Source organism: Cygnus atratus, chromosome 3, assembly GCF_013377495.2.
Source record: "Cygnus atratus isolate AKBS03 ecotype Queensland, Australia chromosome 3, CAtr_DNAZoo_HiC_assembly, whole genome shotgun sequence".
Classification (NCBI taxonomy): Eukaryota; Metazoa; Chordata; class Aves; order Anseriformes; family Anatidae; genus Cygnus; species Cygnus atratus.
In genome coordinates, this window is record NC_066364.1 from 87,545,265 (window position 1) to 87,570,738 (window position 25,474).

General features: G+C 48.9%; 1 protein-coding gene across 3 annotated transcripts in view; it reads left to right on the plus strand.

Annotated features, from left to right (window-relative positions):
• Positions 1-4,854: 4,854 nt before the first annotated feature.
• TJAP1 (tight junction associated protein 1) overlaps positions 4,855-25,474 on the plus strand; it is a 39,078-nt gene continuing 18,458 nt past the window's right edge. For 2 of the 3 annotated variants that reach the window (XM_035555832.2, XM_050709403.1), the window contains exon 1: positions 5,582-5,630. Coding sequence is in view for 1 of the 3 variants with exons in the window: in XM_050709402.1 (XP_050565359.1) it covers positions 5,591-5,630 (40 nt within the window). In the remaining 2 variants the exon portion in view is untranslated. Of the gene's footprint in view, positions 4,942-5,558; positions 5,631-25,474 lie in introns of those variants that run through there. The other variant, XM_050709402.1, reaches the window with a different exon arrangement.

Genomic DNA, 25,474 nt, shown 5'->3' on the forward strand with positions numbered 1-25,474 from the left:
GCCTCCTCCCGAAACAGCCCGCGAGTCCCCGACCTGCCCTCAGAGGCCAGCGAGAGCTGGGGGATCGGCGCCTTCCCCCCGGCTTGTGCACCCCACTTTGTGCCACCCCTGGCACCCTGTCACGTCCATGCCCTTCGTGTGCGGGCGAGGGATCTGCCCCACGCCCCGGCGAAGCCCCGGCTCTGGGCCGCAGCCCTCCGCCGCCTCCGCGCGCAGGCTCCGCTGAGACATCCCCCCCCTTCCCCTCCGCATACTTTTAACTCTGTTCATTTCAAACGCTTTATTAGCATGACAAGCTAAACAAGTTTTGACAGAGGGGAACGGATTCAGAGCCCCTAGAGTCTCTGTCTGAGGCCGACACCAGCCTTTGCTTCCAGGTAGGGTTTTGCCGTGCACTCGAGCAGCCCTCGGGCACGGGCACCATTCCTCCCCGCTCCTTCGCCAGGCAAAATCCCTGGCATGGAAGGATGGCTGCTCTTCAAGCCTCCACTGCAGGGTACACCCGTGCTGGCACCGGCACCCCTTGGGGCGAAGGCTTTGCAAACAGCGTTGGTGGGGCGAGGCGAGGCCGCCGCGGGAGGTGGGCGAGGAGGGGGGGAGAAGATGCGCGGTGCTGGGGCAGCTCCTCCTGCAGAGAGCTCACTCCGGGGAGCAATGGTAATTGTGCCGTGGGGTCCCGGCTGGGAAACAGCTCTTTTCTGTCAGAATAACTTGCACAAGGTCGCAGCCCTGTTACCAGTCCCTTGCAGAGCCACGAAGCCCCCCGGGGTAAGAGCTGGAGGCACCTGTGCAGTCCTGGTCCCCGGGGAGAGCGGAGAGCAGAGGGGCGAGGGGGCTGCCACAGCCCAGCCACTGAGGCCAGAAGGAGCCACAGGGCACAGGGCAAGAGGCAGAAGTGAGCAACTGCCACACTTTTTAATGGCTGGTTAGAAATGGCCAGTAGGGGTCACCGAGATCTATTTATTTTATTTTTTTTTATTTTTGTGCATACGTATTTACAACCACATGAAACATGGTGGCAATCGTAATGGGGAAGGGTTGATGTGCAGGATATCCGCCAGGTGAGCAGGTCAGGGAAAAGTGCCATGATGTACATTTGAAATACCAGCATGTGCTGTGCATCCCTCTCTGCCCAAACGCCATGAGGGCACCGTGCAGGAGCCAGGGTCCTGTGCTGGTGCTTTGCCGTCATCGTTCTCCAGCTCTGCCTTCGTCCTCCATCCTGTATGCTCAGAGATGATTTGAGAGAAATTCAAGAGATTCAGAGATTCAGGCCTCGGGGGCAGAATATTGTGTCTGCTTGTCTTTCTGTGCAGTGCCTGGCACAATTACATCCCAGCTGCCATGGGTGCCTTGAGGCAGTCCCGTAAGAAAAACTTCATTTTTGCTTGGGATGGGTCAGCACAGTCCTGTTCTTCAGCCATTGCTGCTGGGGATCCTGACAGCAAAGTGTTTGCCCATGAAAAAACTCCAGGTGTTTTCGGAGAGTGGCACATTTGTTAAAATTGAGCCCCAGCCCCTGCTGTTATGTAGTAGGATGGATTGTATTATGCACCCGGGTATTGTTAGCAGCTGGTTTACTGGTGGGCTGTCTTCCTCTGGTAGGTGCATGCTCCAGGCATGCTGGCAGGGTGTGTTTGGCTGTCCAAATCTGCCTCCGGGGACATGTTTGCCTCCGGGGACATGTTTGCCTCCGGGGACATGTTTGGCTGTCCCAGGCTGTCTGCGCTTTGCTGTTCTTATTGTTCCTGAGGTGCTGCTGATTTTGGGTGCTGGGCTCCTCTTGTACTGGCGTATTCCAGAGTGCAAGCTCTGCTCCCTTATGTCTTGGTTTTCTTTATTTAATTTTGTTTTGTTTTGTTTTGTTTTGGTGGGGTCAGCCTGTCCATGAAACCTCTTCTGCCTCTGAGGGCTTCCCAGCTGAGGTCCAGTGGGGAACCCTCTGCGCAGCCTCCTCAGGCGGCTGGAGTCACAGAAGCAGTGGAGGAGACAAGCATGTCCTGAGAATCCCTTCTTGACTGCACCATCCAAGCAGGAGGAAATGGGACTTCATGCAGCTCTCAGGCAGGGATCACCAAAGGCTGGTTGACAGGCACTGTTGTCTTCCTAGCTTGACCTGGGTCGGTGGGGAACTTGAGAGGACCAAGCCTGCACTGCCTTCTTCTGGTGGGGAGACATTATTTCTGGTGTCTAACTTCTTCAACCAAGACTGTAGGCACTTCAGAGGGATTTGTCCCTCCACGGGGTGGCACCTGCCCGCCAGGGGTTCTTTTTATACAGTTACAGGCATCTATATAAAGTGCTGCCAGTTGGAAAGTATTTTGAAGAGATTCCTCCCTGCTCTTCACTAAGGGTCATAAATTCAGATGGTATTTGAGAGAATCTAAATGTACTTCCAGGATTGTTTGCTGAGAGCTTTAGCATCCGCCAGAGGCCCCTTAAAATAAAGGGATTATTGGGAGTCAAGTGTTAGATTACCTGGTGCTTGTTAATTGAACTTCAGAGGCTTTAGCAAGCAACTGGCTCTAGCAGGGAGCAGCACTTTGGCATTAATGGTGTTATATAAATGAATATAATGTAACACAACGTCATGCTTCCGCATCATGTCACATCTCTGGGCTCAGGGCAGTGGTTAAGTCCAGCTCACAAGCATTCCGGATACAGGAAAAGGCAGGTCGGATGTGTGTGAAGAAAGAGAGAGGGAGAGAGGAATTGGCAATTGAGGACTTATGGATCTGAGGAAGGGGTTTTTTTTAGTGCTTAGAGCAGGTGACTGCTGTTCAGGCATCCCTAGCTCAGTTTCTGCCTCCCTTTGGCTGTGTGACCTTGGGATCTGATTTTGAGAAGAGCTGAGTTTAACGGAAGCATTAAATGCTGAGACCACCTTCCTGTAGGGCTTATTTCACCTAAACTCATAAATGCTTGAAGATCCTCTTCATAGATCCTCTGTGATTCTATGATCCTACTCTGAGAGCTCACCAAAAGAAACCAAAGGACTCTAATCATTGCTGCCATCAGAGCACACCCACAGAAACCTGAACAGACCACAACTGTGAATGCTCCAAGGCAGCAAGGCCCATTGGAAATGAGAAACCTCATCAGCTATGAAAATTTCATCAGCTGGCGCGGTGGAAGCAAGAATCTGGAAGTGGAGAGCAGATGGGCAGCCTGGATTCTTGGAGCCATTGTCCTTCTGCTTGTTATCTGACTCCGGCACAGGGAGGATTTGGAGAATTTATGGGGGCACACGTATTGAAGGCTTTCTTGAAATATCCCTGGCTGACGTGTGGCATGGTGCAGACGGCACTTGCTGGGTGCAGAGCAGACGTTTTTGCACAGTATTCCCAAGGTCATGGAAGCAGGGTCCTGCCGAGCACCTGTCTGTTATTGCGTAAGAGAAGAGAATGTTTGGGTCCAGTTCGCAGCACTGTGAGCCTTTTACTACCTGGATGCACACCTGAAGGCCTTGGACACATTATACATTTGGGAGTATCATCCAAATGCTGTCAGGACTTCTTTCAGCTATGCAAATTTCCTCTGGATTCAGCTCAATTAACTACCATGTGGTTATCAACTGATTGTGAAAGAAAGAGCAACAGGGAAGGGAGCAGAAGGTGAGCAGGGCTACAGAAGAGGCCTGAGAGGCAGTGGACAAAGAATGTGTGTGAGCTCAGAATGGAATAAATGGGGTGAGTTGGTTTAAAGGTAAAAGGTATTGACTTCTTGAAGTCTCCAGGCGGGAACAATAGAGTGGATGAGTTTGCAGATAAACACCAAAGTGCATTACCGAAATTGTGTCCAGATTTGACTATTTCTCGTCCTCCTTTTGCTGGTACACACTGTCCTCAGCCCCTCTTCAAGAAGCAGTCATTTGTCCTTGGGATTCCGAGGTGGATTTTTCCATTCACTACTCTCCCCCTCTCCCTCCTTCCCCACTGGGATCCGGAGGTGGGATTATGCTTCCACGTTGACTTCCCTTTCATATGCCCCAAAGCATCAGGGTGTTTCTCAGCGGCTGAGGCACACAACAAGCAGAGGAAGCTGCGATTCTGGACGCTGGCTCCCAGAAAACTGTCCTGGCTGGCGAAGACCTAAAGAGGGCAGATCACCTGCAGTTACTGCGAGCCCATTCTGGGGTCCTGAGTGCACCCACAGACTCTTGGCTGCCACGGCCAGCCTGTAATAACCTTTTCTGTAGTCCTCCCCTGCAACCTTCTCCCCACGTGTCACAAGCGCTGAGCTGCCCCTTCTCGAGGCCTGCTCTGATGTGCATAACCTTAGAGGTAGCCCGCGAGGCAATCGAGGGCTGCAGCCTGCTGTGGAGAACCAAGAAAGAAATCAGGCAAAGAGCAGGGGCTGGATCCTTCGTCAGCCATGCGAGAGTCATGCCATGAAAGGGAGCTGAAGGAATAGCTGAGTAGCCATCCCACGCCCTTAAACACACACGAAGACACCTCAGCTCTGACAATTTTCTATCTGAAGACACACGGGTCCCGGTTTGTCGGACTATTTCTGTGTCACATCCCCCAGGGTTATTTTTTCGAGCTGGCTCGCCTCATCAGAGAGATTTACGGGCACAGCTGGAACGGGAAGGTCCACGTGTAATGCTGCGGCAGGATTGTGCCGGCTCCGCCACACAGACAGACAGCCGCCCGCACCCCCTGACCCACAGCCCCCCATTTCCCCCTCTTCACCCCGCTCCCCCCCAGCCGCCATTTCAGGGACGGCGCCTCCAGCGGGTGGGAGCACCTTCCCCCGCCCCCCCCCCCCCGCGTCCCGCACTTGGGCTCGCCCATCCCGCTCCCCCCCCCCGCCCCGTCCCAGTCCCCGTTGGTCGCGCCCCGCCCCTGGCCGTGCCGCCCGATGACGCAGCCGCGGCGCGGCGTGGGGATTCCGCCGGCTTACCCGGCGTGCCCCGCGGCAAAATGGCGGCCTGAAGCCGTGAGCCGGGGGGGGGGGGGGGGGGGCGGCGAGCGGGGCTGAGCGGGGGCAAAGTTTGGGGCAGGGCCGGGGCCGGGCCGGGGCCGAACCGGGGCACGGGGGTGGCTGGGGTGGGAGCTGCGAGGCAAGTGTGAGCCGGCGCGCGTGTGTTAAAGAAGCGGAGCGTAACCGCCACGGTCAGGCTCGGGGGGGAGGGAGCAGCGCTGCCCCGGTGCCGAACCCAGCGGGGGGAAGTTCTCCGCCAGGCTCCCTGGTACGAGGGGTGCCCCCCCCCCACCCCCCGGCCGTGCAAGGGGTGAGCAGCCCCTGGGAACGTCTTAAAAAAAAAAAAAAAAAAAAATCGCTGAGCGAAAGGTAGCGAGAGGCGCCCGGCTCTGAGCTTGAACGCCCGCAGCATGGAGCGGAGGACGAGGCAGGACGCTAACAGCGGGGTTTTTAGGTGTGCGGGAGGCTGCGCTGGTAAAGCGTCAGGGCGTGCAAGTGATACGTAAAGCTGAGGGCGACCTGGGCCTGAGGTATGGCAGGTGGAGGTTGTCCGCTGGAAAGAATCATCCGTCAGATGTAAACAGTTCCGTGCCGGGGGAAGCTTTTCAGAGGTGTGCGTCTGTGTTTTACAGATTCAGAGGAAGAACTGGGATAAAGGGCCTACATGAGAGGAAGCAATGAACCGCTGAAGCAGCAGACAGCAGGTAAGAAAGCCAGGAATGAGCCGATGCTGAGTCAGGCTGTGCTTTTGTCCCTCTACTTGAATTTTTTCGACACTATCGAACCGCACACTTGATAGTCAGTCCCTGTCTAAGGCGTTCTCTCCATTCAGGCAACACAAGCCTAATACGATGCAAAGGTCAGGGCTGCAAATGAAACGGGAGTAACCTTGAAGAATTCAGTAAGAGTCCCTCGGAGGAAGACTTCAATTAAAGATTTAGACTAGTGCTCTTTACATGAGATCTAAAGAAGCTGAAGTAGCTGTATTCTCTGCATAATTATAAGAGGTCTGAGCCAGAGTCGCGGTGACATCCTGATCGCTTTTCTGAAGATCCTGCTCTTGCAATCACTGCAGTGTCAGAGTTAGGTAATTCTAGTAACCCTCTGTTCTGTTGGGTTATTTCTTCTACCACGTTGTGTTTTCCATCCGTATTTAACCAATCCAGTGACAATGGTGCAGGTGTGTTGCTGGCAGCTAACAGCTTGGTCCTTTAAATTTTCCATCCCTTTCGCTCATCAAATCGCTTTAATACAATTCCTTCGTCTTTTCTCTGCTTTTAGTGGATCACTGCAGAAAATGTGCGTGTCCCAACAGTGCTTTGCGTCCAGTGCTTTTCAGCTTCTGGATGTTGAATCAACATTTAAGCCAGCAGGTCCTAGCTGCGGTAATCAGAAGCTCTGATTCTCACCAGGCACCCAGTGCTCTTGAAGTTGTGGGAATGCATTTCAGAAGGGCCAGCAGGGTTCAAAAGTGCAACCTATGACCATCTTCATCTTTAATATTAACAGGACATTGGGTCAGGAGGGGATGTGTTGCAAGCAAAGACCTGTTGACTCTTCAAAACAGCTTTTTGAACCAAAGATGACCTTGCATTCTTTTTCAGTGTTTCAAGTAGTTTGTTGGCTGCTGCTAAGTCACTTGCTTTGCAGCTTTCAAATCCTGGATTCTTATCTTCCCCAACCACTCTAAGTACAACCATGTCGCACGGTATTTAGGGAGAGCATGAAATAAACTATACCTTCGAAAGAGGAGTAGTCCTTTGCAAGTCTGCTCCTTTTTGTCCCAGAGCGGGAGACATAAAGGTGGGCAGGATGATGGATGTCAGTGCTGGTGTGAACAGTACCAGAGCTGGCTTGGAGAAAAGATTTGTGGAGGAAGACGTGGTGTATAAAGTGCTTTTAAAAAGGTAAAGCATGCCTAACTGTTTCAACAGTAGCAAAATAAGCAAGATTCAGTAAGGTGTGACTATATTTTTTGGCAGTTGTTTGACATATACTTGATGTTTGTGGGTCCTGGAAGCTGATGATTTTTCCAAAGATGAGCTTCTTAACCTGCTGAAATGTCTGCTACTTTTTAAGACGGGTCTACTGAAAAGTGGACCCTGAAAATTCCATACATCACGGCATCCACAGCCTGGTCCCGAGAAATAATTCTGGAGGTTAGGTCATAACAAAAAACCATCTTGCGTCCTTGTTAGCAAGAGCCGAACTTCACAGTGCAGTGTGACAAGAATAATGTTGTACTTTGTCTGCCTTTCGTGTTGCTGGGAGAAATGCTACATGTAGGAGTCTCAAATGAGCCTGCATGTGATACTGATTGAGGGCAGGATTCCTCCACTAAGAAACGAAGATTGCAGTTGATGTGTTTTTTACTCCTCTCTACTCTTTTGACCAGTGTTGTCAGGAACGGGAATTTGCAGAATGAGTGGAGCAGACTTTCTTGGCTGTTGGACTTGGTTGATCCTTTGCAAGGAACTTAAGGTCCTGAAGCTCTCCTAGCGTGAAAGCTTTGTTTGGGAAGATGTCCCCTTTGTGTGTGACACCTCGAGCGTTTGTGCCAGCTGTGTATTTCAAGTCACTAGTAACTGGAAAAATATGGTTCTCTCTAATACCCGTTTTACACAGGAGTGCAAAGGAACTGCGTGCATAATCTATGCAAATAGGGCTAATGCCTTAGGCAAGAAACTGCCTGTCATGTTTCCCTGCCAGTTCCCCTACCTGAGGGCTTTTTCCTAACTCTAGGCTGGCTGGGTCTGTAACAGGAGTAGGAAGAATGTTACTTTTAAAAACTGAAGTACCTTTACAGCAGGTTGGAGGGGAATGACGGCCAGAATGTTAAACTGTGAGGTAGGATATCTAGTATCTGCCAGAGGTTGTGTGAATGTGTTCAGATCATTCCTGTTCCCCGCTCCTCATTTTTCGGTTGCAAAATTCCTGCCCCATCTTAGTTTTTAAGATAACCTAATGTCCAAAGCTGACTTCAAAATGAAGTAGACTCCTGCATGTTCCACTGACCTGCAAGTGCTGTAGCACGATGAAATTGCTGTGGAGTCTAAGTCAGGCCCTGTCGTCTTTAAGGCAAGTGGCCACTCTGAGACCCCCCTTTCTTCCCTTCCCAGGAGCTGTTTCCACAGCTTGTAATGCTTTATCTGGCTGAATCTTTACGACTTAAATTAACCTTTTCTCTTTTGTGCCCCCTTGTTTGTTCCAGACTAGGAAATTATTCCCTTTGTTGCCCGGATGTTCGTTTATGGTCTCGTTGCTAATATGCTCAGGCAGAGAAGGCCGAGAGCAGCAAGCAGCTTGCAGGCTGTCTCGTAGTCAGAATGCCAAGAGCCACCCTCTCTGGAGTGTCCTCTTGGGAGCAGTGCTTAGGAAGGAGATAGCGTGGAAGGCCGTGTAGCAGTGAGAGCAGCACTGCAATGGTTGGAATGCAGGGTAAGCATCACTTGGGTGGGCTCAGTTTCCTCCGCTTTTCAACGGTGCTGGCTGCCAAGTTTGAGGAAGACTGCTGCGTAGAGGTGAAGAAACTGGAATGTGTTCTTCAGTTGAGGTGAATGCAATTCAGTAAAACTGATAGGCATCAAACTGAGTAATGATTTTAAAGTATTTTCACATGATGTCTAATCTGTGGAAATTCGCTACCACATAATAGCACTGAGGCTAAGAGCTGAGCGGGATTCAGAAGAGATCAAGCATTTGTACAAGTGGAAATGTTCAGACTTGCTTTTGCTAAAGAACTTGTTTCAGAAGGCATATTTTTCAGACATAACCTAATCTCTAACAGGCAAAGGTTAGAAAAAGGGGCAACTCGTTCCATAATTGTCCACTCGGGCTTCTTGCTTTATCTTCTAAACCACCTAGTATTGGCCTGTGTCAGAGGCAGGGTATTGAATCACACTTCCTATTTTATTTGCCCATTAACCTTTCCTTTTGTGATACCTACATCTAGAAAAAGGCACCCCAGCTGTTCTGGTTAGGGCTGGTAGTTGAGGATTTTAAGCTGGTGGAGAGTGGGCTGCTTGGAAAGATAATGCAGTCTGTAGGTGAGGGCTGTCTTATTCATGAATGCGAAGGCAGGTAAGTACTGTCTCTTTACTCCAAGTGTTCAGACGAAGCAATTTGTGTTCCCCGCCTTCACTTCTAAGCAGGAAGAATGCGCATGGAGTTTGGCCTTTCCACGTTGCAGTCTCGTAGTGGACTTTAGTCCTTAAGGTGGCTGGCAGGAGACTTTAAGGCTATTCAGGTGAGATCCAGTATGTTGTAGTACGAGCCTCAACTTAGTGGTGTTTGGGAAAACACAGCCTGTGTCCTGTAGTCTTGTCCAATCCACGTTGAGGATCAAGAGGATCAGCAGTGCTGCGTGGTCACACAGGCATGAATTCGGTTTGCTGGATAGGCTGATAAAGGTCGGTGGCAGTTGTATGGAGATATGTATGAGAGGGTGTTTGTAATATCTGCCTAAATGCAAGGGGAACTCCTGAAGATAATTGCAGACCGGGAGGATTTTCAGAGCTAGGAGCAGGTCTTTCAAACGCTGAGATCTCTGTGTGGATACCCTCCTTATGGGCTGGTCTGGAACAACGTGTGCTCCAGGGCACAACGTAACCCTTCTGTGGCAGGTGTAACTGCTGTGAGTAAAGGGTTACTGGCTTTCACAAAGGTTGTGTGGTACTGAGAGAATAAAGATTAAAAGGTGAAATGGTTCAGGGTCGGGAAGTAAGGTTTTAAGGTTTTCTGCAAAGGTTGGGCTGGTTTTTAGGTGCAGAGGTTCTGACCTGCTGCTAGTGGCAAGGGGGAACTGGCTTACATTTCTGATTTCTAGGGGTCAGCAAATTCAGAACTGAGAGTCCACAGTGATTACTGGGTCTTTGGTTGAGTTCTGTATTTGTATTCTGTCCATGCAATAAAGCTGCTTTCGGCAGTATAGAATTCCTAACTGTGGATTTCCATACTGTTGTGCTTAAAGTCTCAGTTATCCAGCTGCATTCAGGTAATGCTCGTGTGGATGGTTCTGAAATCAAAAGTGACAGATGAGGTAGTTTCTCTAACTATTGGGGAATTATACTTAGGCTCATAAAAAGCCTTAGGCGAGTTTTACTTCATAGCATTTGTTTCAAAAGAATATAAGTTATTTTCCCAAGACAATAATTAGATAATTATTGTGGCAGTGAGATTTTCGACCATTATTTTAGCATATGCTACTCAGGGTAACTATTCAGACCCACGAATGTCTCGCTGCACAAGCTCTCTGCATTTCCCAAAGATGCCTTGCTTCATTGTCTCCTAAATCAGATTTCATCCTGCAGCTTTGCTGTTCATTAGCGAGGGCTCTGCTGCTGCTTGATGGGGAAGTTAAAAATATTCTGGGGAGGTGATTTGAAATCTGGTTAATCTCAAATGAGTGAAAAGTGATTGCAGTTGATTCTACTGTTCTGTTTTTTTATTGTTTTTTTTTTGATACATCTTATTTCTTGCCTTTTCCTTATTTAAGGGTTCTTCCCCCTTCCATTTTATTGTCGGTGATCCTGTCAAATGGGGGAAAAGTAATGGAAAATGGCAGGATATTTGTTTAAATTCGAGTTGTTTTAAGTAACCTTCCTTAGAATAGACTTCAAGTTCACTTCCTACCTTCATGTTTCTGAGCAGAAAGCATCTCATGTGCTGAAGTATGCAAACTGTTTCTTGAACTTCTGGAATTGAGTTTCTAAGCATTGCTTGCGCTATGGTTAAGTAAATACGAGGAAGTGAAAACTTTGAGAAGGTTTTCCTCAGCTAACTGCATTTTGGTAGCAAATACACTCTGTTAGTAGATGTCTGTGTAGGCGCTCAATCCACTTTCTTCTAGGGCTAGCAGGGAGTGTCATTTTGGGGAAACTTCTCATACCAGGCTGGATTGACTCCTGAAAGCAAGGCACCCTGGCCAGACTGCATAATTTCTGTAGAACCTACTCGTAAGTGTATCTGTTTTTTCCTCATATAATGATGCCTTTGTAATAGGTTCCTAGGTGAGTCTGCAGTGGCTATAACAGGATTCAGTGTCGTCAAGGCTCCGGCTGGATGGAGAGAACTGTATTACTCTGCAGCTCCGGAGATGATTTACTACCCGACTGACAACTTGCAATATAAACATTAGTCCAAGCATGATCTTGTCCCAAAACCCCGCCTACGCAGGGAGCCAGGAGTCTTCCTGCCACGCGCCATAAATCGTTTACGGTTTGCTCATTCCCGTGCATTTGAAAAACAGCTGTGTAGTGGGGATTAGCAGTTTGCAGAAGGCCCGTGCGGGGCTAAATTAGGGTCTCTTGCCCTGGTGGTGAATACCGGTAATGGAATAGCAGGAGTGCTTCTCTGCAGTGGAAGGCAATTTACTTGGGGAATGGGGGTGGGTGCTGGGAATCTGTGAGGGTACAGCAGCCGAGGGAGAGCATTGGATTGCAGAGCTCCAATTGGAGCTCAAATGCCTGACTGGTAGCTGCCCAGCATGGTGGGGGATGGAAAAAATAATTGTAAGATGTGTTTGTTTTTTTAATGTTACTCATGTATTTCTATTTATTATGTGTGCATACATATAAAAATATAAACGTAACATACATCGTATGTACAAAATGCAAGCGGACTACTTTTGTCTCTTAGGAGCTGAAGGGCTTTACAGGGTTTATTTATTTATTTAATTAGCGTGTGTGTGAAGAGTGGTTTCCCCTTTGTTAGCCCGTGGTGGCAGAAATTGATTGTAGGAGGGCATCTGGGGCTTCACAGCTAACCTGAAGCCTTTAGGAAAAGTTTTACGATGCCACTTGGATTTATTACAGCTTTGCAATTTCAGCTCCCAAAGACAAACTATTTTTGTGCTGTCTGTGATAATTTAAATTACCTCCAGGAGCTTCTAATGACTAACTTGTGCTTATGGTGAAACCTCCCATTTTTCCAAACCCTAGAAGCACGATCTGTTTCATAACTCAACATGTATTGATGCTCCTACATCAGTGCCGAGTACATCGGAGCCTAAAGCCAGTCGGTGCCGTAAGGCTTTGTGTAATAAGGAGAATATTCAGACTTTGCTGTACAAATGGGACCAGATAATGGAGTTCAGATACCTCTGCGTGCTGGGTGACAGACCAGCTGCTGAGTAATGCAGATATAAGTAGTTCGTTCATAGCCGGGTTGGTGTCTCCATCCACAAATCCTCTCTTGGGTGGGTTGGGTAAGAATCTGGGTGGAATGTGTCACTGGGGCACCCTCTTCCAGACGCATCAGCTGAATGCAAGTGCTTCCAGGCTATATCATAAGCATCCAGGGGGCCACCGGCAGAGAAAATGGGCTCTGGGTAAAGCAGGTGACTTGTTTCCAGAATGACAAAGTTAGGAAGGTTCTCACTGTTCTGTTGAAGCTGCTGCACGGCATCCCTCGGAAATAGAAACATTTTCCTGGAGCTTCCTGCTTTGCTCTCCTCTTCCATTGATCTGCGGAGAGCAGCTGGAAGGGCTCATCCTAGCCTTGGCTGAGCCTAGGAGTTGCCTCCCGATTTTATTTTTCTTTAATTCCTTTTGGTAAAAGGCTGTGCAGTCTGTTTGATTTCTTGTGCCTTGCCGAGATGGAGGCCAGATAGTACCAAATAAGTTTGTGGCTGTTTGTGTGGGCATTTGAGATCTGGAAGGCACCTGCTAATGAGCTGTAGGTCATTCCGTGTCAGATTGGCTAAGTTTCCATCAAGCCGGTTCTTTGTTGCGGCAGTGCGTACGGGCTGTGTGTGTTTGGGGATTCCTCTTATCTCGCTCGGATGCAGAGGGTTTTCCTCCCGTTTGCTGCCTCCTCGCTCCCCACAAGAAGAAAAATTGCCCGACTCTGGAGAGCTCTTAACCTAGAGATTCAATCAGATGCTTTGCTCTTGCTTGTGTAGGCTTTTCAGATATACACAGTGTTAGAGGGGCGTGGGTACGTGATCGTATTTTGAGCTTTCCCTCCCTGGTGCTGTTTTCGATGCTGCTGGTGGAATTCACCTTCCCCTCCGCCTGGGAGCTGCCGGGAAGGAGTTGCTGTCACCCAAAGCAAAGCTCAGCCTGATGCCTCAAGCCCTTACCCCTCGGGGTGAGGACTTTGCCCAGCTTCCACAGGCAGCAGATTGTTTGTCTACGAGCTTGTATCACCCGAATCTGCTGGGTTAGGCCTGAAGGGAACGGTTCAGGGCAGTGGAAATCGCGACCCAGAGTCGCTGAAACAGGGGAGGGAAGAATAGAGCTAGCCGTACGGTTAACTCTCCCCCCCCGCCCCTTCTTTTTTCTGTTTCCTCACCTGCCCAGCTGTGTAGTAGGTTAGCAGTACGTGTCTGTTCTTATTCTTATGAAAGTAGACTTTGTTCTCTGAAGACTGCTAATCATGCCCCATGGGGGTGTAATCAGTTATAAGGTATTTAATACGGTGCAGGCGGGAACAGGCCGCCTGGCCGAGCTGGCAGATTGCAACACTACGGTTATAAAGGGCCCCTTTCCCCCACTCACCCGCCCACCGGTGGCAGAGTGAGGGTTGTACCTTGAAAATAAAGGAAAATAAAGCTCTGGTGGGGGCAGGGAGAGGAGAGGCTGAAGGGGAACCTCCTATTCCGGGAACCGGGCCGGTGGCAATGCTCTGAGAGCCGTGGCCACGGCGGGTTGTGCTGTCGAGGCTTGCGGGAGTTTGGTGCAGTCGCCGTCGAAGTGGATTGCAGGGGAACGGCCCTTGGCAACCTGCAGAGCAGCAGGGGCTGCCGTCCTCTCGGGATTGGGTTTTCTTGTGGTGGTTGGGGTTGGGGAGGTATGGGGTGGTTAGAGCTGGAGAAGCCCTTTCTCCTGCATACGGTGATTTAGACACCTAAGCTGGTTGGGTGCTTTTGTAAATCCTGCCAGGCTTCTATTTATATCTTCGGATATAAATCTATTGGTAAATCTGGCCTTTCACGCCTCTTTCTTCCCAGTGCTGGTGCAGCAGCCTGCCTTCCTGGCTTGGGAGGGAGTAGGTGGCTTGAGGCCTTGAATTTTAATGGGCACGGGAAAGTTTGTTGGACCTCATCTGGCCTGGTCTTGTTACCTAATACCAGGCCATTCCCCTCAGCGAGGGCCTTGAAATGCACGTGTAGGGTGTGGAACAGCTGGGCCACAGCCTTATAAACCATCCCTCCTCTGGCAGCTTGCTAGATGCATCGGCGTGTTCCTGGAGCTTGCGGCTACGCTGACCTTTCCCCTTCCAGGTTCCCCAGAGATCAGAGCCTTTCAGCCCTTCTGGAGCTCTTTGAATTTGCTGATGCTGCTCTGTGCACTGACGGCACAGGGCTCCCTCCGTGCGTGTGCTCTTTGCTTCTTGGAAAGTAGAAGGGAATGTCTGCTCTGCTGTATTAGCTCGTGTTGTACAGTTTCTGACATTTTTCCTTTCGAAATCCTGCTCCTTTCTGGCGTCCCTGTGCTCTGCTGAAGTTGAGAACACGCTTCGTGTAGCCCAGCAGCTAGGAGCTCTCTTTGGTGACCTGGGGGATATTGGTATAGATTCAAGTGGGATATATTCTTGCTACAGTGCTCATGGGAGCGTTGGCTTTCCTGCTGGGCGATGAGGGAACACTGGCTAGTAAGTCTCACAGTTGTCCCTTAGCACTGGCTGATGGGTTTTTAGGTGGGGATTGACATTTTATTGTGTCACACGGGGTAAGTGCGGGTTCAGAGCGTGAAGGATTCAGAACACAGCCTTCCTTTTATGGGCTTGAGTGCTGACAGCTTTACCTCCTGGTTCATCTTTTATCCCTTAGGAGTAACTTCCCGTTTAGTAACTGAATTCTTTGGAAAGCTTTTGGGACTTCCAGGAGCTGCCCATGAAAAAAAGAGTGCTTTCTGACTAGAACCTATGGTGACTCTAAAATAGTGAGGTCCTGGGACAAGAGGTTGCTTGTGTGTTGGATTTTTGTGCACTGAGTCTCTCGTGATCATGTAAGTGACCAGGTGTCCGTGCTGCTGGAGAGAAGGATGATGTGCAGATCAGGTCTGTTTCTGTGGGTAGGAGGGCAGTGTTTAAGGAAGGACTTTTTGTTAATGAGGAAGTAATTGCATCTGAGAGAAGCTGCCTGACTTCAGGCAGAGTGCTTTCCTTGGGGAGGAAAAAGACCTGGACCCTTCCAAGCACCCCTAATGCGCGAAGTCAGCCTCCTGTTCAGCTCTGCCCCCTCAGCTCAGCAAGGCTCAGTGCTGTGTTCTCCCCTTCTCTTGTAGGAAAAGGCAGGGAAATTCCCTTCCCAGGCTACCGTGCAGCTCTCGGTTCCCGCTCTGGCATGCGGTTACTTCCAGCCCTGCTGATGGCTCTTCACATCCCCGCACCACGCACCAGGTAGCCCTGCTGCCTCGCTCTGTGGTTTTTTCCGTGGCTCGAAGTCTCCTGGAGGACTCGAGGAGGCCCCACGGAAGAGTTTGAGGCCGAGGCTGTCATCGGGGTCCTGGCAGTGGCAGGGCTGGCGTGCGTGGGGAGCGTGGCGGGTGTCAGCCTGGCGGGTGTGTGGGCTTGCTGCTTGTTTTCCTTCCCTGCCCGGTGAGGAATGCAATGTGTTTGCCTTCCTTGGCCTGTGGTTGCAGCCACATTCCTGCGCTGGGAGTCAGCGCGGCGCGGCGTGCTGTTCATGCCCTCTGGCTACATGCTTTCAGCTCCACATCAAAGGTGTGTTTGGTGTGTAGCTTGTGCCATTCCTGGCCACACCTGGTGGCCTGCAGGCATGCAGGAGGTGGAGTCTGGCTGTGTTTGCAGATGGCATTCAGGGTTCAGACTTCTTGCTTGTGGAGAGGCTGGAGCTGAGTCCATGCTAAACAACCCCAGGAATGCAGCGGGAGAGCTGAGCGGCACAGTCACTCCAGGGGCATGTCCTAGCAGCAATGTTTCCTTTATAGCTGCAGCAAAATAATTCATGCCTGCTCCTCCAAAGGAACTGGCTGTTTGCTCGGGTGTGTTGTAGGGTTTAATTTACACCGATAAGGCCAATTAAGGTTGGCTTGTCCCCCTGCAGCCTGTATGCTCTTTGGAATCAGCAACGATTGAGTGACTTGTGCCATCAAGCTCTGTGCTCGGTACAAACCGTGCACGAAATGTCTGCCCAGAGGTGGAATGGGCCCAGGCTTTAAGCTGGGCAGGAGTGCTTTCCCCCCAGTCAGTGGGATAAATGTTCTTACACGTATATGCTGCAGCTTGACTGCCCCAGCTTCTTCTGGAGAAGCCTTCCTCTTCTGACTAGTACCTCAAGAGATGAGCGTTGGAAGCTTGGTGAAGGATGGCAGGTCAGGATGCAGATGCATGATTTTGGGATCCTTGCCAGGATATCTGAGAGAAACAGGCAGTAAGTTTTGTATGTCGCTGTCATAGGAGCCATCCCAGTCCTATTTACATAAGTCTTTTGTTTGTCTGGCTTGGGGAAAAAAGGGTCTCTATTGTCAGTGTCAATCCGAGTATGGGCGCCTTGTGAGCAAGGTTTGTGCGAAGAACAGCAGAACATCTTTTGTGTCCTGCTGTAAACTCTGAGCTTTTCAGCTCATTAGCCAGTTTGCTTTGATCTTCCAGTCTTGCAGTTCCCCTTCTGGCAATTTCTAGCAGCCTTCAATTCTCTGACCAGCCAGTCATCTCCGTATTCGAGTTCATCCTCTGCAGAAGACCTCCCTGCTGCCATCCGTAGCCAGCAACAGGCATGAAAGAACTGACGCTTGGTAGTCCTCTGCCTTTATAGCATCGCTTTTACTTTTTGGCCAGGGCCACAATCTCTGGATCAGTTGCTGCAGAGCTACTGTTACCAGTGTGGTCCATGCCACTGTCTCTTAGGAAACATACATGGCTTTTAAAAGCAGGATCGCAGTGGTGGGTGATTAGGGAGATGTTACTTGTTGCAAAAGACCATTGTGATTGCAAATAATTTCCAGTCCTTTCACATCGGGCTCTCTTCTCCCCTGATTTTATGTAAACCATGCATTTTATTTCAAACGAGTGGCCACTGACTCTGTACCTTCCTTTTAAGACTTGGGTGTTAAGGAGAAAGTGTGTTGCTTGAATATTTGCTTTCCTTCCTCTGTTCTGCGATGCCAAATTCAACAATATATCCTGTGGCAACATGAAGTGGAACAAAATATAAATAGGTCTGAAACAGGATTATGTGGAAAGTTATTGATTGAACGTTTAAGTGTATATAATCATTGTGTCTTTCAGCTTTGTCATGCAACATGGGCAACTGCTGCGAAAATGGAGATCTTGCTTAGCAGCAGGAGCAATATTTAATCCAACTTTCTGGTTGCCAGGAAAGGAGTGAGGCTGATTCTTGGTCTTTTGCTTTCCCGTCAGTGAGTTTTAATATGTTGAGGAAAGAAAGTCGGTTCAGCTTCCCTGCTGGCCTTCAGGAGCGTGTAGGAATCCAGGTCTCTGTGCTGCAGTGTCCAGTCCCGAGCACCTCTGCCTGGGAGATGTGCTCCTCTGGCTAGAGCAGGAACCTTCTCCAAGCAGCTACATCTCCCCCTGCTGGGACAGGGACCAGAAAACAGGGCTGCGGCCTGAGAGTGAAATAACAGGAATTGTTCTGATCCTGGAGCACCTTGAGCCAGCAGCAGGTGTGGTGTTCCTCCAGTCGAGACATTCCTCAGGCCAGAGTCACAGACTCTAGAGCCCAGCTCTTGTAGCTGCATGAAGCAGAGGGCGTGAGCCAACAGCTTGCTGTCGGCGCTGGACAGACACCTCCTCACATCTGCCTGGCAGTACGCTGGCATTCCTCCACTCGCTTTGCCCTTAGATGAGTGGCGACCTGCTAGCCCTTTGGGTGGTTTCCTGTGATATCTTCCCCCCCCCCCCCCCCCCCAAAATGAACACAGAACATGGCAGTTTGCTTTCTTTAGGACGTCTGGTACCAACCGTCTTCTCTTCTCAGAGTCCCTTGGAGGAGAGGTGAGCGGAGGTGCCGTTGCTTGCAGTGTGGCTGTTTCTCGTTCCCAGCTTGCTCTCTTGCTTACACGGGAGTCTGCAGGGAGCAGCCCTGTGGAGGTGAAGTGCTCGTCTCTGCTGCTGAAAAGGAGATGTTTTTCCATAACCTCAGAATAATTAACAGGCTTATACTATCCCAGGGGATAACAGTGGTAAAGCCCAGGCGCTTCGGTTTTACAAGAGCAATGCCAGGCAGGGGATGTAGTGCTAGTCTGGACAAGCTGACCTTGCGGTAAAACAAAAGTGCCTGGCCTTGCTGCAATTGCCCTTTGGGACAATTTGTGCTCGTTATTACCTCCCGCAGAACAGCGCTGGTGTTAGCAACGGTGACAAATGTGGAATGAGATGGTTGATGAGAGTGCTAACACTGCCCTGAGGACAGGCTGTGTTGGGAAGAACTGAAGCAACCCTGCAGGGGGGGGAAGGTGAAGCTTTGGGGTATAGGACGAGGGAGCGGGACAGCCAGTGGCTGCTGGTGACAGGCAGCCCCCTCGTGTACTTGTCTGCAGGGCGAGGGGTGGAGGTGTGGGTCCCCGCTGCTGCAGTTGGGGTCCTGCTGTTAAAAGGACCAGCTGGAGCCCCAGTGAACGGGAGGAGAAGGGTCATAGCCGGTTGCGTGCTTCATACAGGTCACCAGTGAAAGACGGGTGGGTGGATCTGTTTGCTTTTCCTAAACTGGATTAAACCGTGGAGTATCGCTGTGACTGGACTCTCAGAATAAAATCGTTCAGCAGTGCAGTGGTGCTGAAGGCTAAGGGAGTCACTTAAAGCAAATCAAATCAAAAAACCTAAAATAAATGAGGCAAACTGAGGCAGATTAACTCCAGGGCCACGCCACAAAAAAAGAGAGGAGATGCTGCAGGGTTACGTTCTGCTTCAGGAGCCACGCTGCGCTGTTGTTTACAGAGTTGAGACAGGTTTTGTGCCCGTTCCTGCCCTTGGCTCAGGCCCTAAATCTGCTAGGCCCAAAGCATGTTTTTGAAAGCAGCCTCCCCTCCTTGTTCGTGCTTCGTGGCCTGTTGAGACTGCTGCTGCCAGCGTGTAGGCGTGGGTGCTCCGGCACACCGAATGGCGCCTGGCTGCAGAGGCCAGGTGGAGGTCGATGGGGAATGCTCGGTGCGGGCACCGACGGAGGAAACGGCCGTGACTCGGGTTAGCTGGGGGACAACCGTGCCTGGTAGGAAGCGTGCTTCACCATAACTTCTGGGCAGGGAAAGTGGCAGGGTGGGAGAAGGCGGTGAACGCCTTCCTCTTTTCTGTCTGTGGCTGGATGGGTTCAATGCCCTAACGCCACTTCTGTTCCTCTCAGTGCTGCGCTGCTTTTCTCTGCCAGCTCGTAAAGAGCTGTAGGTGAAGCAAGGATCAGGGTGGTTGAAGGAAGAAAGACCTCCCGCTATCCTTACCCAGTGCCGGAGTCTGTAATTTTACTTTGTTCTACTGACTGCTGTCTGCGTTCAGTGCTGAAGACATCATAAAATATTTCCGTGCTAGAAGATTTTCTCTGATAAATAGCACAGAGGATGGCTCAAGTTTCCATGGCAATGCTTCTGAATGTGCTTCTGTGTCACCAAAGAAAGGGGGACTTTGAGTTGACTAAGGTTTGAAGGTTTTCCCTGAGAAAAGGGAATGGTGGAGAGATTGCACGTTAGTTGTTTGCCTGCCTTTGGGTAGTGCCTCTGATATATAATCTGGAGAAAGAGGAAGCTGACATTTGGCTAATGGCAGGGATGGACTGTGTCGCGCAGACTACAGCTGGACTCCTGGCCATGCTTAACTGTTCAGCTACAGATGCAGCTGCACAATCACACAACAGTTAAGCCTGTACCATTCTCTGCCTCTCACATCTGACCATCTGCTAGGCAAAAGCTAATTAAACCAAAGCGATTCTTGCTGGGATTAAACCCTAGCAGCGGAGAAAATTGAGAATAGTACCACTATTGTTCTCCCACTGCTGGATCAGGATAGCTGCTTTATTTGTGTTTGTAAAGAATTGCAGCCTATTCAACTCGTTGCTGTCAGGTAGGTGTTCAGCTCATGCACTTTCCTCCTCCTTTCTACCCCAGATCACTCCCGGTTTAGGTGCAAGAAATAAGGCTGCCTTGCTGAATTTTCTTGCGCTTCCATTTTTTATGACAGCTGAGGCTGTTTTTCTTTTACGTGGGATTTCATGCAAATACAGCACACAAAGCTGTTTTCTCTCCTGATGCCTCTATTTCTTTATTACTAGAAATTGCTCCTGTCTTGCACAGTGCATGCAAGTACGGTGAGCGTGAATCCTAGCTTTGGTATTGGGGACGCGTAACCTCGTAATTGCTAGAAGCAACTGGTATGAACCTGAGATTTGAGACCAAGTAGTTTAATGGGAAAATGTACCTGCAGCCCTTGGAGAGTTTAAATTTCAGTCTCGTAAAATAGAAAATGTGGAAGTGTAGTTCCCTTAGCAACTGAACTCTTGCATGTACCTACAGCCCGTGTTACCATGGGACGAGGGCTTCAAAATAGCTCTTCGCAAAAAATAATTAATTAAGTGAACTGGAAACTCTGGTTGATTTCAGTGCTGCTCCTGGAATTCGGCAGAAGTGACGGCTCACCCTGTTGTCCAGGGCTGTGGCACAGTTACTTTGATGGCTGATGAGGGATTTAGTTCTCTGCAAGGGGCTCAGAGTGTATTTTCCATTTATCTTTCTGTTCTGAACAGGGAAAACTTGTTGCACCAGGGAGGCAGTGGCCCCAGGAGAAGGCAGTGACAAGGAGTGAAGGTTGTGTTGCTGAAGTGGATGTGAGGAAGGTTGGAATGAGCTCAGAGACCACACTGGAGAAGCCCGTAGAGATGAAAGTGAGAGCACAAAAAGGATGAAGATAAATTAAGTCTTGATACTCAGGGAGAAACGGTTCAGATAGTTAAAAGTTGAGGAGTGAGGGGGAAAAAAATGGTAATTTTGGAATTGCTGGAATTTAACGTTGACAAATTTGTTTCAGGGGGGAAATGCTATGGGAGCTGGAGAGACGAGAGGTGACTTCAGGGTGTGGGTTTGCAACACTGTGACTTCAGACTTGTTTTGTGTATGTGCTTACTCCAGGGTTAGCAGGAGAACCTCATACTTTCGTGGAAGAAGCGCAGTAGTAAGACCTTGCCTGGGGGCAGCTAGCTAACATGCTCCAAAGAGTTTACTCAGATAAGCTGTTGGTGAGCCATACCTTTAGGAATGAGAGAGCGGGGAACATTCCCTTCCTGGTGTCTGAACTGTTGGACACCAGCAAGCAGAAGCTGCTTGGGTGTCTGGAAAGCAGGGTGCAGCACACGGCCTTGCTAGCACCCTGTGCCCCTTGCTTGGGGAGAATGGAGAAAGCTTCGTGCCATGCAGGTCTTGGCATCGTGATGTTTGTCAAGTCCTATAAATGTCAGTAACGTTAATACCTTAATATACCTCGACTAGTGTGGTTAGCTTATATTGATTCTAAGAGAGAGATGCCATTCTCTGTTTTGTCTTGTTTTTAAAAAAAAAAAACAAACAACGAAACCTTCTTAGGAAGCAGAAAAGGGCAAAAAGGGTTAACTGCAATATTGTTAAGGATTATGCCTTTGCAGGGAAGTTGTACTGATTTAACTTAATCAGATTAGAAGCAGTTGTGATTATATTAGTGTGGCATTCTTGTATAGGCATCCTTAATTTGGTTTGTCTAGTATCTATCTATTTAACTTGATTCAACACAAAGTGCTCTTAAACTGAATTAAAAACATTTACCCAGGAGGGTTATACCACTTTACGTTATTTTCTAACTCAATTGAATTTACTACAGTGTATATGTAGACGAAACCTTGGGGAGAAAGCTGCTCCTTTTTATTACTTGCTGAGCAGTTTGTCATGTTTGGCTGCGGCCGTGTGATCGTGGAATCAAAGAGCCTCTTGTGGCGCGTGTTGCTGGAGGATGGGCACTCTGAGCACTGCAGACCTTCATACAACTTGGGCATTCTTAGCCATAGTGGGTGATTAAAGTCATTGTTCTGCCTTATCAAATGGGGCTTTCTTTTCTAGCACAGGTGTGAACCCCCTGGAATATTATCTTGAGGTTGCTCCTCAGCCTGCCAATAAAAGTGCCTGCAGACCTGGTCAGCATGTTGTGCACGCACCAAAAGTAGCATTTCAAAGCCTTTTGAAATCTTTCATGTTTTAAAGGACTCTGATGGCCGAGCAGGTTTGTGCTGGACTTTTCTACTGCTAGGCAGAGCTGGAGAGAAATTTCACGTAATTTAATGGTGCTTCCCGGACACCGTCTCACCCCAGTGTGCTCCTCCATACAGTATGCAACTCAGCATGAACGGTGACTTCTGCAAGACTCATGGCCAAGGAAGAAGTTACTACAGAAGCGCTGCAGGTGCCAGTTCTCTTTCCTATTGGAAAGGATGAATCTAGTTGATACATGTGAGTGAGGGCTCTGCGGGAACAAAACTGACACGTGAATTACTCCACAAGACTGGCTGTGGTGGTAGCGTTTCAGAATAAAGCTGACTGCTGTAAACACGGGTTTAATTTCTTGAAATTTGCTTTTGCCACCACCTGCACGCATCGGGGCTCTGCTGAAGGCCTCTGCAACCTAGCAAGTCCTCTGTAGATTGGGTCACTGCAACAAACTTGTCCATCTGTCCTCTGTAAATTATGCAAATGGTGTGCTGTGCTCCATTGTCAGTCTGTGTGGGTACTGCCTGGTGTGTTGGCCATCTGTGCATTACTCCAGCTCCTAGATGGAGGGTGTGTTTAGGAGCATATTGAGGCAAGCATATAGGTTGCAGTAACAGAGCATTTTCTAGCGTTGCTGTTTGTCTGCTAGAGGGATGGCTCAGTGACTTTCGGTCTCTGCAATTAAAGAATCGGAGGCCACAGCTTTCTCAGAATTTATGAACCCGTAGGCTGAAACAAGAGGGTTGCTGGGGGTTGGATGAGGCTTGGGGGGAATACTTACAGGTGCTGAGAAGGCCACTTGTAGGTTGTTGAAAAATTTAAGTTGTTCCTAGTTTGTCCTAATCCGATGCCTTTTCATTGTATGCTCTAGGAAGGTAACGTAAGATTTTCTTTTTTTCCTTTTCTTCCTCTCCTACACAGTGGAGGAATTGGCAGGGGAAGGGGATTCCTACATGTTGATTTTCTACAGAAATGTTCACCCACTCCCTCCTTCGCTTCTCTTCAGTTGTTTGCTTAATGTAGCCATTCTGTAGTTTGTGACTGAGACAGAAAATGTGAGGCCATGGCTCCCCAGTTTCCCTCATGTCATCTCCCAGCTTCTGCCAGTTAAATGTCGTTAGGTTTGCTTTTACTAGCAGGACCCATGTAGTTATTTTCAGGAACTTTTGAGAGTACTCCCAATCTCCATGAATAGTTTTCTCATGGCTGGGCATACATCTCCTTAAATATCTAAGAAACGTGCTCCAAAAGTCTTCCCATGGAAGATCTTAAAAAAAAACCCAGGTAAGAAGACAGAGTGGGGAAGAAAGTGAAATCTGAGGTGCAAAGATAACGGTGCTCAGGAAGTTTGCAGCCTAAACCACCTTGTGAGAGTTGAAAGGATCACTGAACAGACTAGAGATCAACCCCAAGGGATCACTGAACAAACTAAACTGAATTCTGGTGCATCAACATTTCTCGGTGAGGGGCTCTCGTTAGCCCCTTGTGTAGATGTCAGCGCTAAAGGTGGCTTGGCAGGTGACCTTTTGCTGAGCTGGTTCTTGTGCGGTTTCAGAGGTAGACATTCAAGGTGGTTATGCTCTTCTATGCATTAGAAAGCTAGCGTTCATTTCCTGGTCAGAATCTCCCCTGGGTATTTTTATTCTCCATTAACATTCCTTCTGGGGATTGTATTCAGGTCCTTCGCTTCCTGTCCTGTTCCTGTTCAGATGTTAATCAGCTGTTGTGTTCTATTCCAGTTACGTGTGAGCGATGGTAGTGTTTCTTGGGCAATGCTGATCTGCTCTGGCTTTTATGAAAGGGTCGGGGAAGCTAAGCTGCTCTTAACACAGTGACTAGAGTAGATGATCGTGCATATTTAAGGTAGGGAGCGCAACTGAACTGGCAGGACTGGGGTCTTTGTATTGTAGAAAGATGGAGTAGGACTAAGAAGAGCGTGATTCTGAGATGTAAGAGACTTCCACAGGGGGCATGGATATGACAGACACACATGTGCTGCCCAGTGGTATTTATATTCAGCCAGAACTATGTAAGACTGTGGATTTCATTTACTTTGGAAATAGGTTAGGTGCTAAGTAGGGTTTGTTACATGGCCTGTTGTTCAACCGCTAGCCCTATCCCTTTCTGTTGATATCTTTTGGAGTTTTTTCCTATGCAGGGAACAGAGATTTCTGCTTAACAGTCAAGGTTAATTGGTATGAAAAAGCAGGAATGAGCAATAATCCTCCTGAAACTCAATTTTAATCCAAGAGTCACTATAATGCTATTACTCAGCTCTGAATCGTGAGCATTAACATGCAAGCAGAACTGAGAAGCAAGTTTCTGCACTGGGAGCTGTCATCCTTTTATTTTAAAATGAGCCTCAAAGTAACTAGCAGCAGAATGGATCTGAACATATTTTTAATTGGAATTCCTTCTCTGAATGAAAAGCTCTCATTAAATGTTAAAGCGTCCGTTAATAACCTTGCAGTCCTTTTCCATTGTGCTTGGCACGAGCGGTCTACAGGGGCTGCTTTTAACTTCAGGCAGCTTGTTCTTCTGTCCCAGGCAAGACCTCTCGATGCAGTTTTTACATCACCTCTCTCTGATTAGCTGTCTCGATCAGGCTTACTGCAGCAGCTTCCCACATAATCTGGCTTGAGACACACGGAGGCTAAGGTTGGCTCTACCCATACGCATGGGAAGACAAGTGACAAGCCTCTCTTCTTTTCTTGCTTCTCGGGAGGCAAGTGAGGAGAAATTGTTGCCTCCTAAAGCGGGATGTGCCAATCTCCGGTGCTGGATCTGTGTTTGCACTAAAGGTTGGCTGAAACAGCGTGAAGTTTCTGGGTTAGCTGTGATGATTAGCTATGTGGCACAGGACAGTAGCAGCGATTATTTTTACACATGAGTACGTGATTGGAGTTTTTTTGGAGTACTCTGACTTGGCGATAGCGAATGAATGTTCCTGTAGTGTTGCTTTAGAAACAAATGGGGCTGTGATGGTGCTATGGAATGTGTTTTCCCTGTCATACAAGTTTATCTTTCTGAATAAAGAGCAAGATCAAAGAAATGTTGCTTTAAAAAGGAAAACACTGGAAAGATGACAACGCCTGAAATAAGGAACATTTTCCGCAGTGTAGTCACCATACTTCTGTTAAGGAAGGGAAATGCTGATCCTGAACACTGGTGAACAGCCTGTTTTATAGGATCGGAAAAGGCAACACATGAGAAGGTAATGATGAGGAACACCCTGCAAGTCCTTCTCTGCCCTTTTGTAGGGGACGTTTAGCTGCTCCAACAGCAAACAAGAATGAACTGTGTGTCTCCTAGTCTGAAAACCAAAGCTGATTATTAGTTACCTCGGGGCTCGAGGGACTTTGCAAGTATCAGGAAGGCAATAAGTGTCTGCAAATGTTAATTTTTTTCCT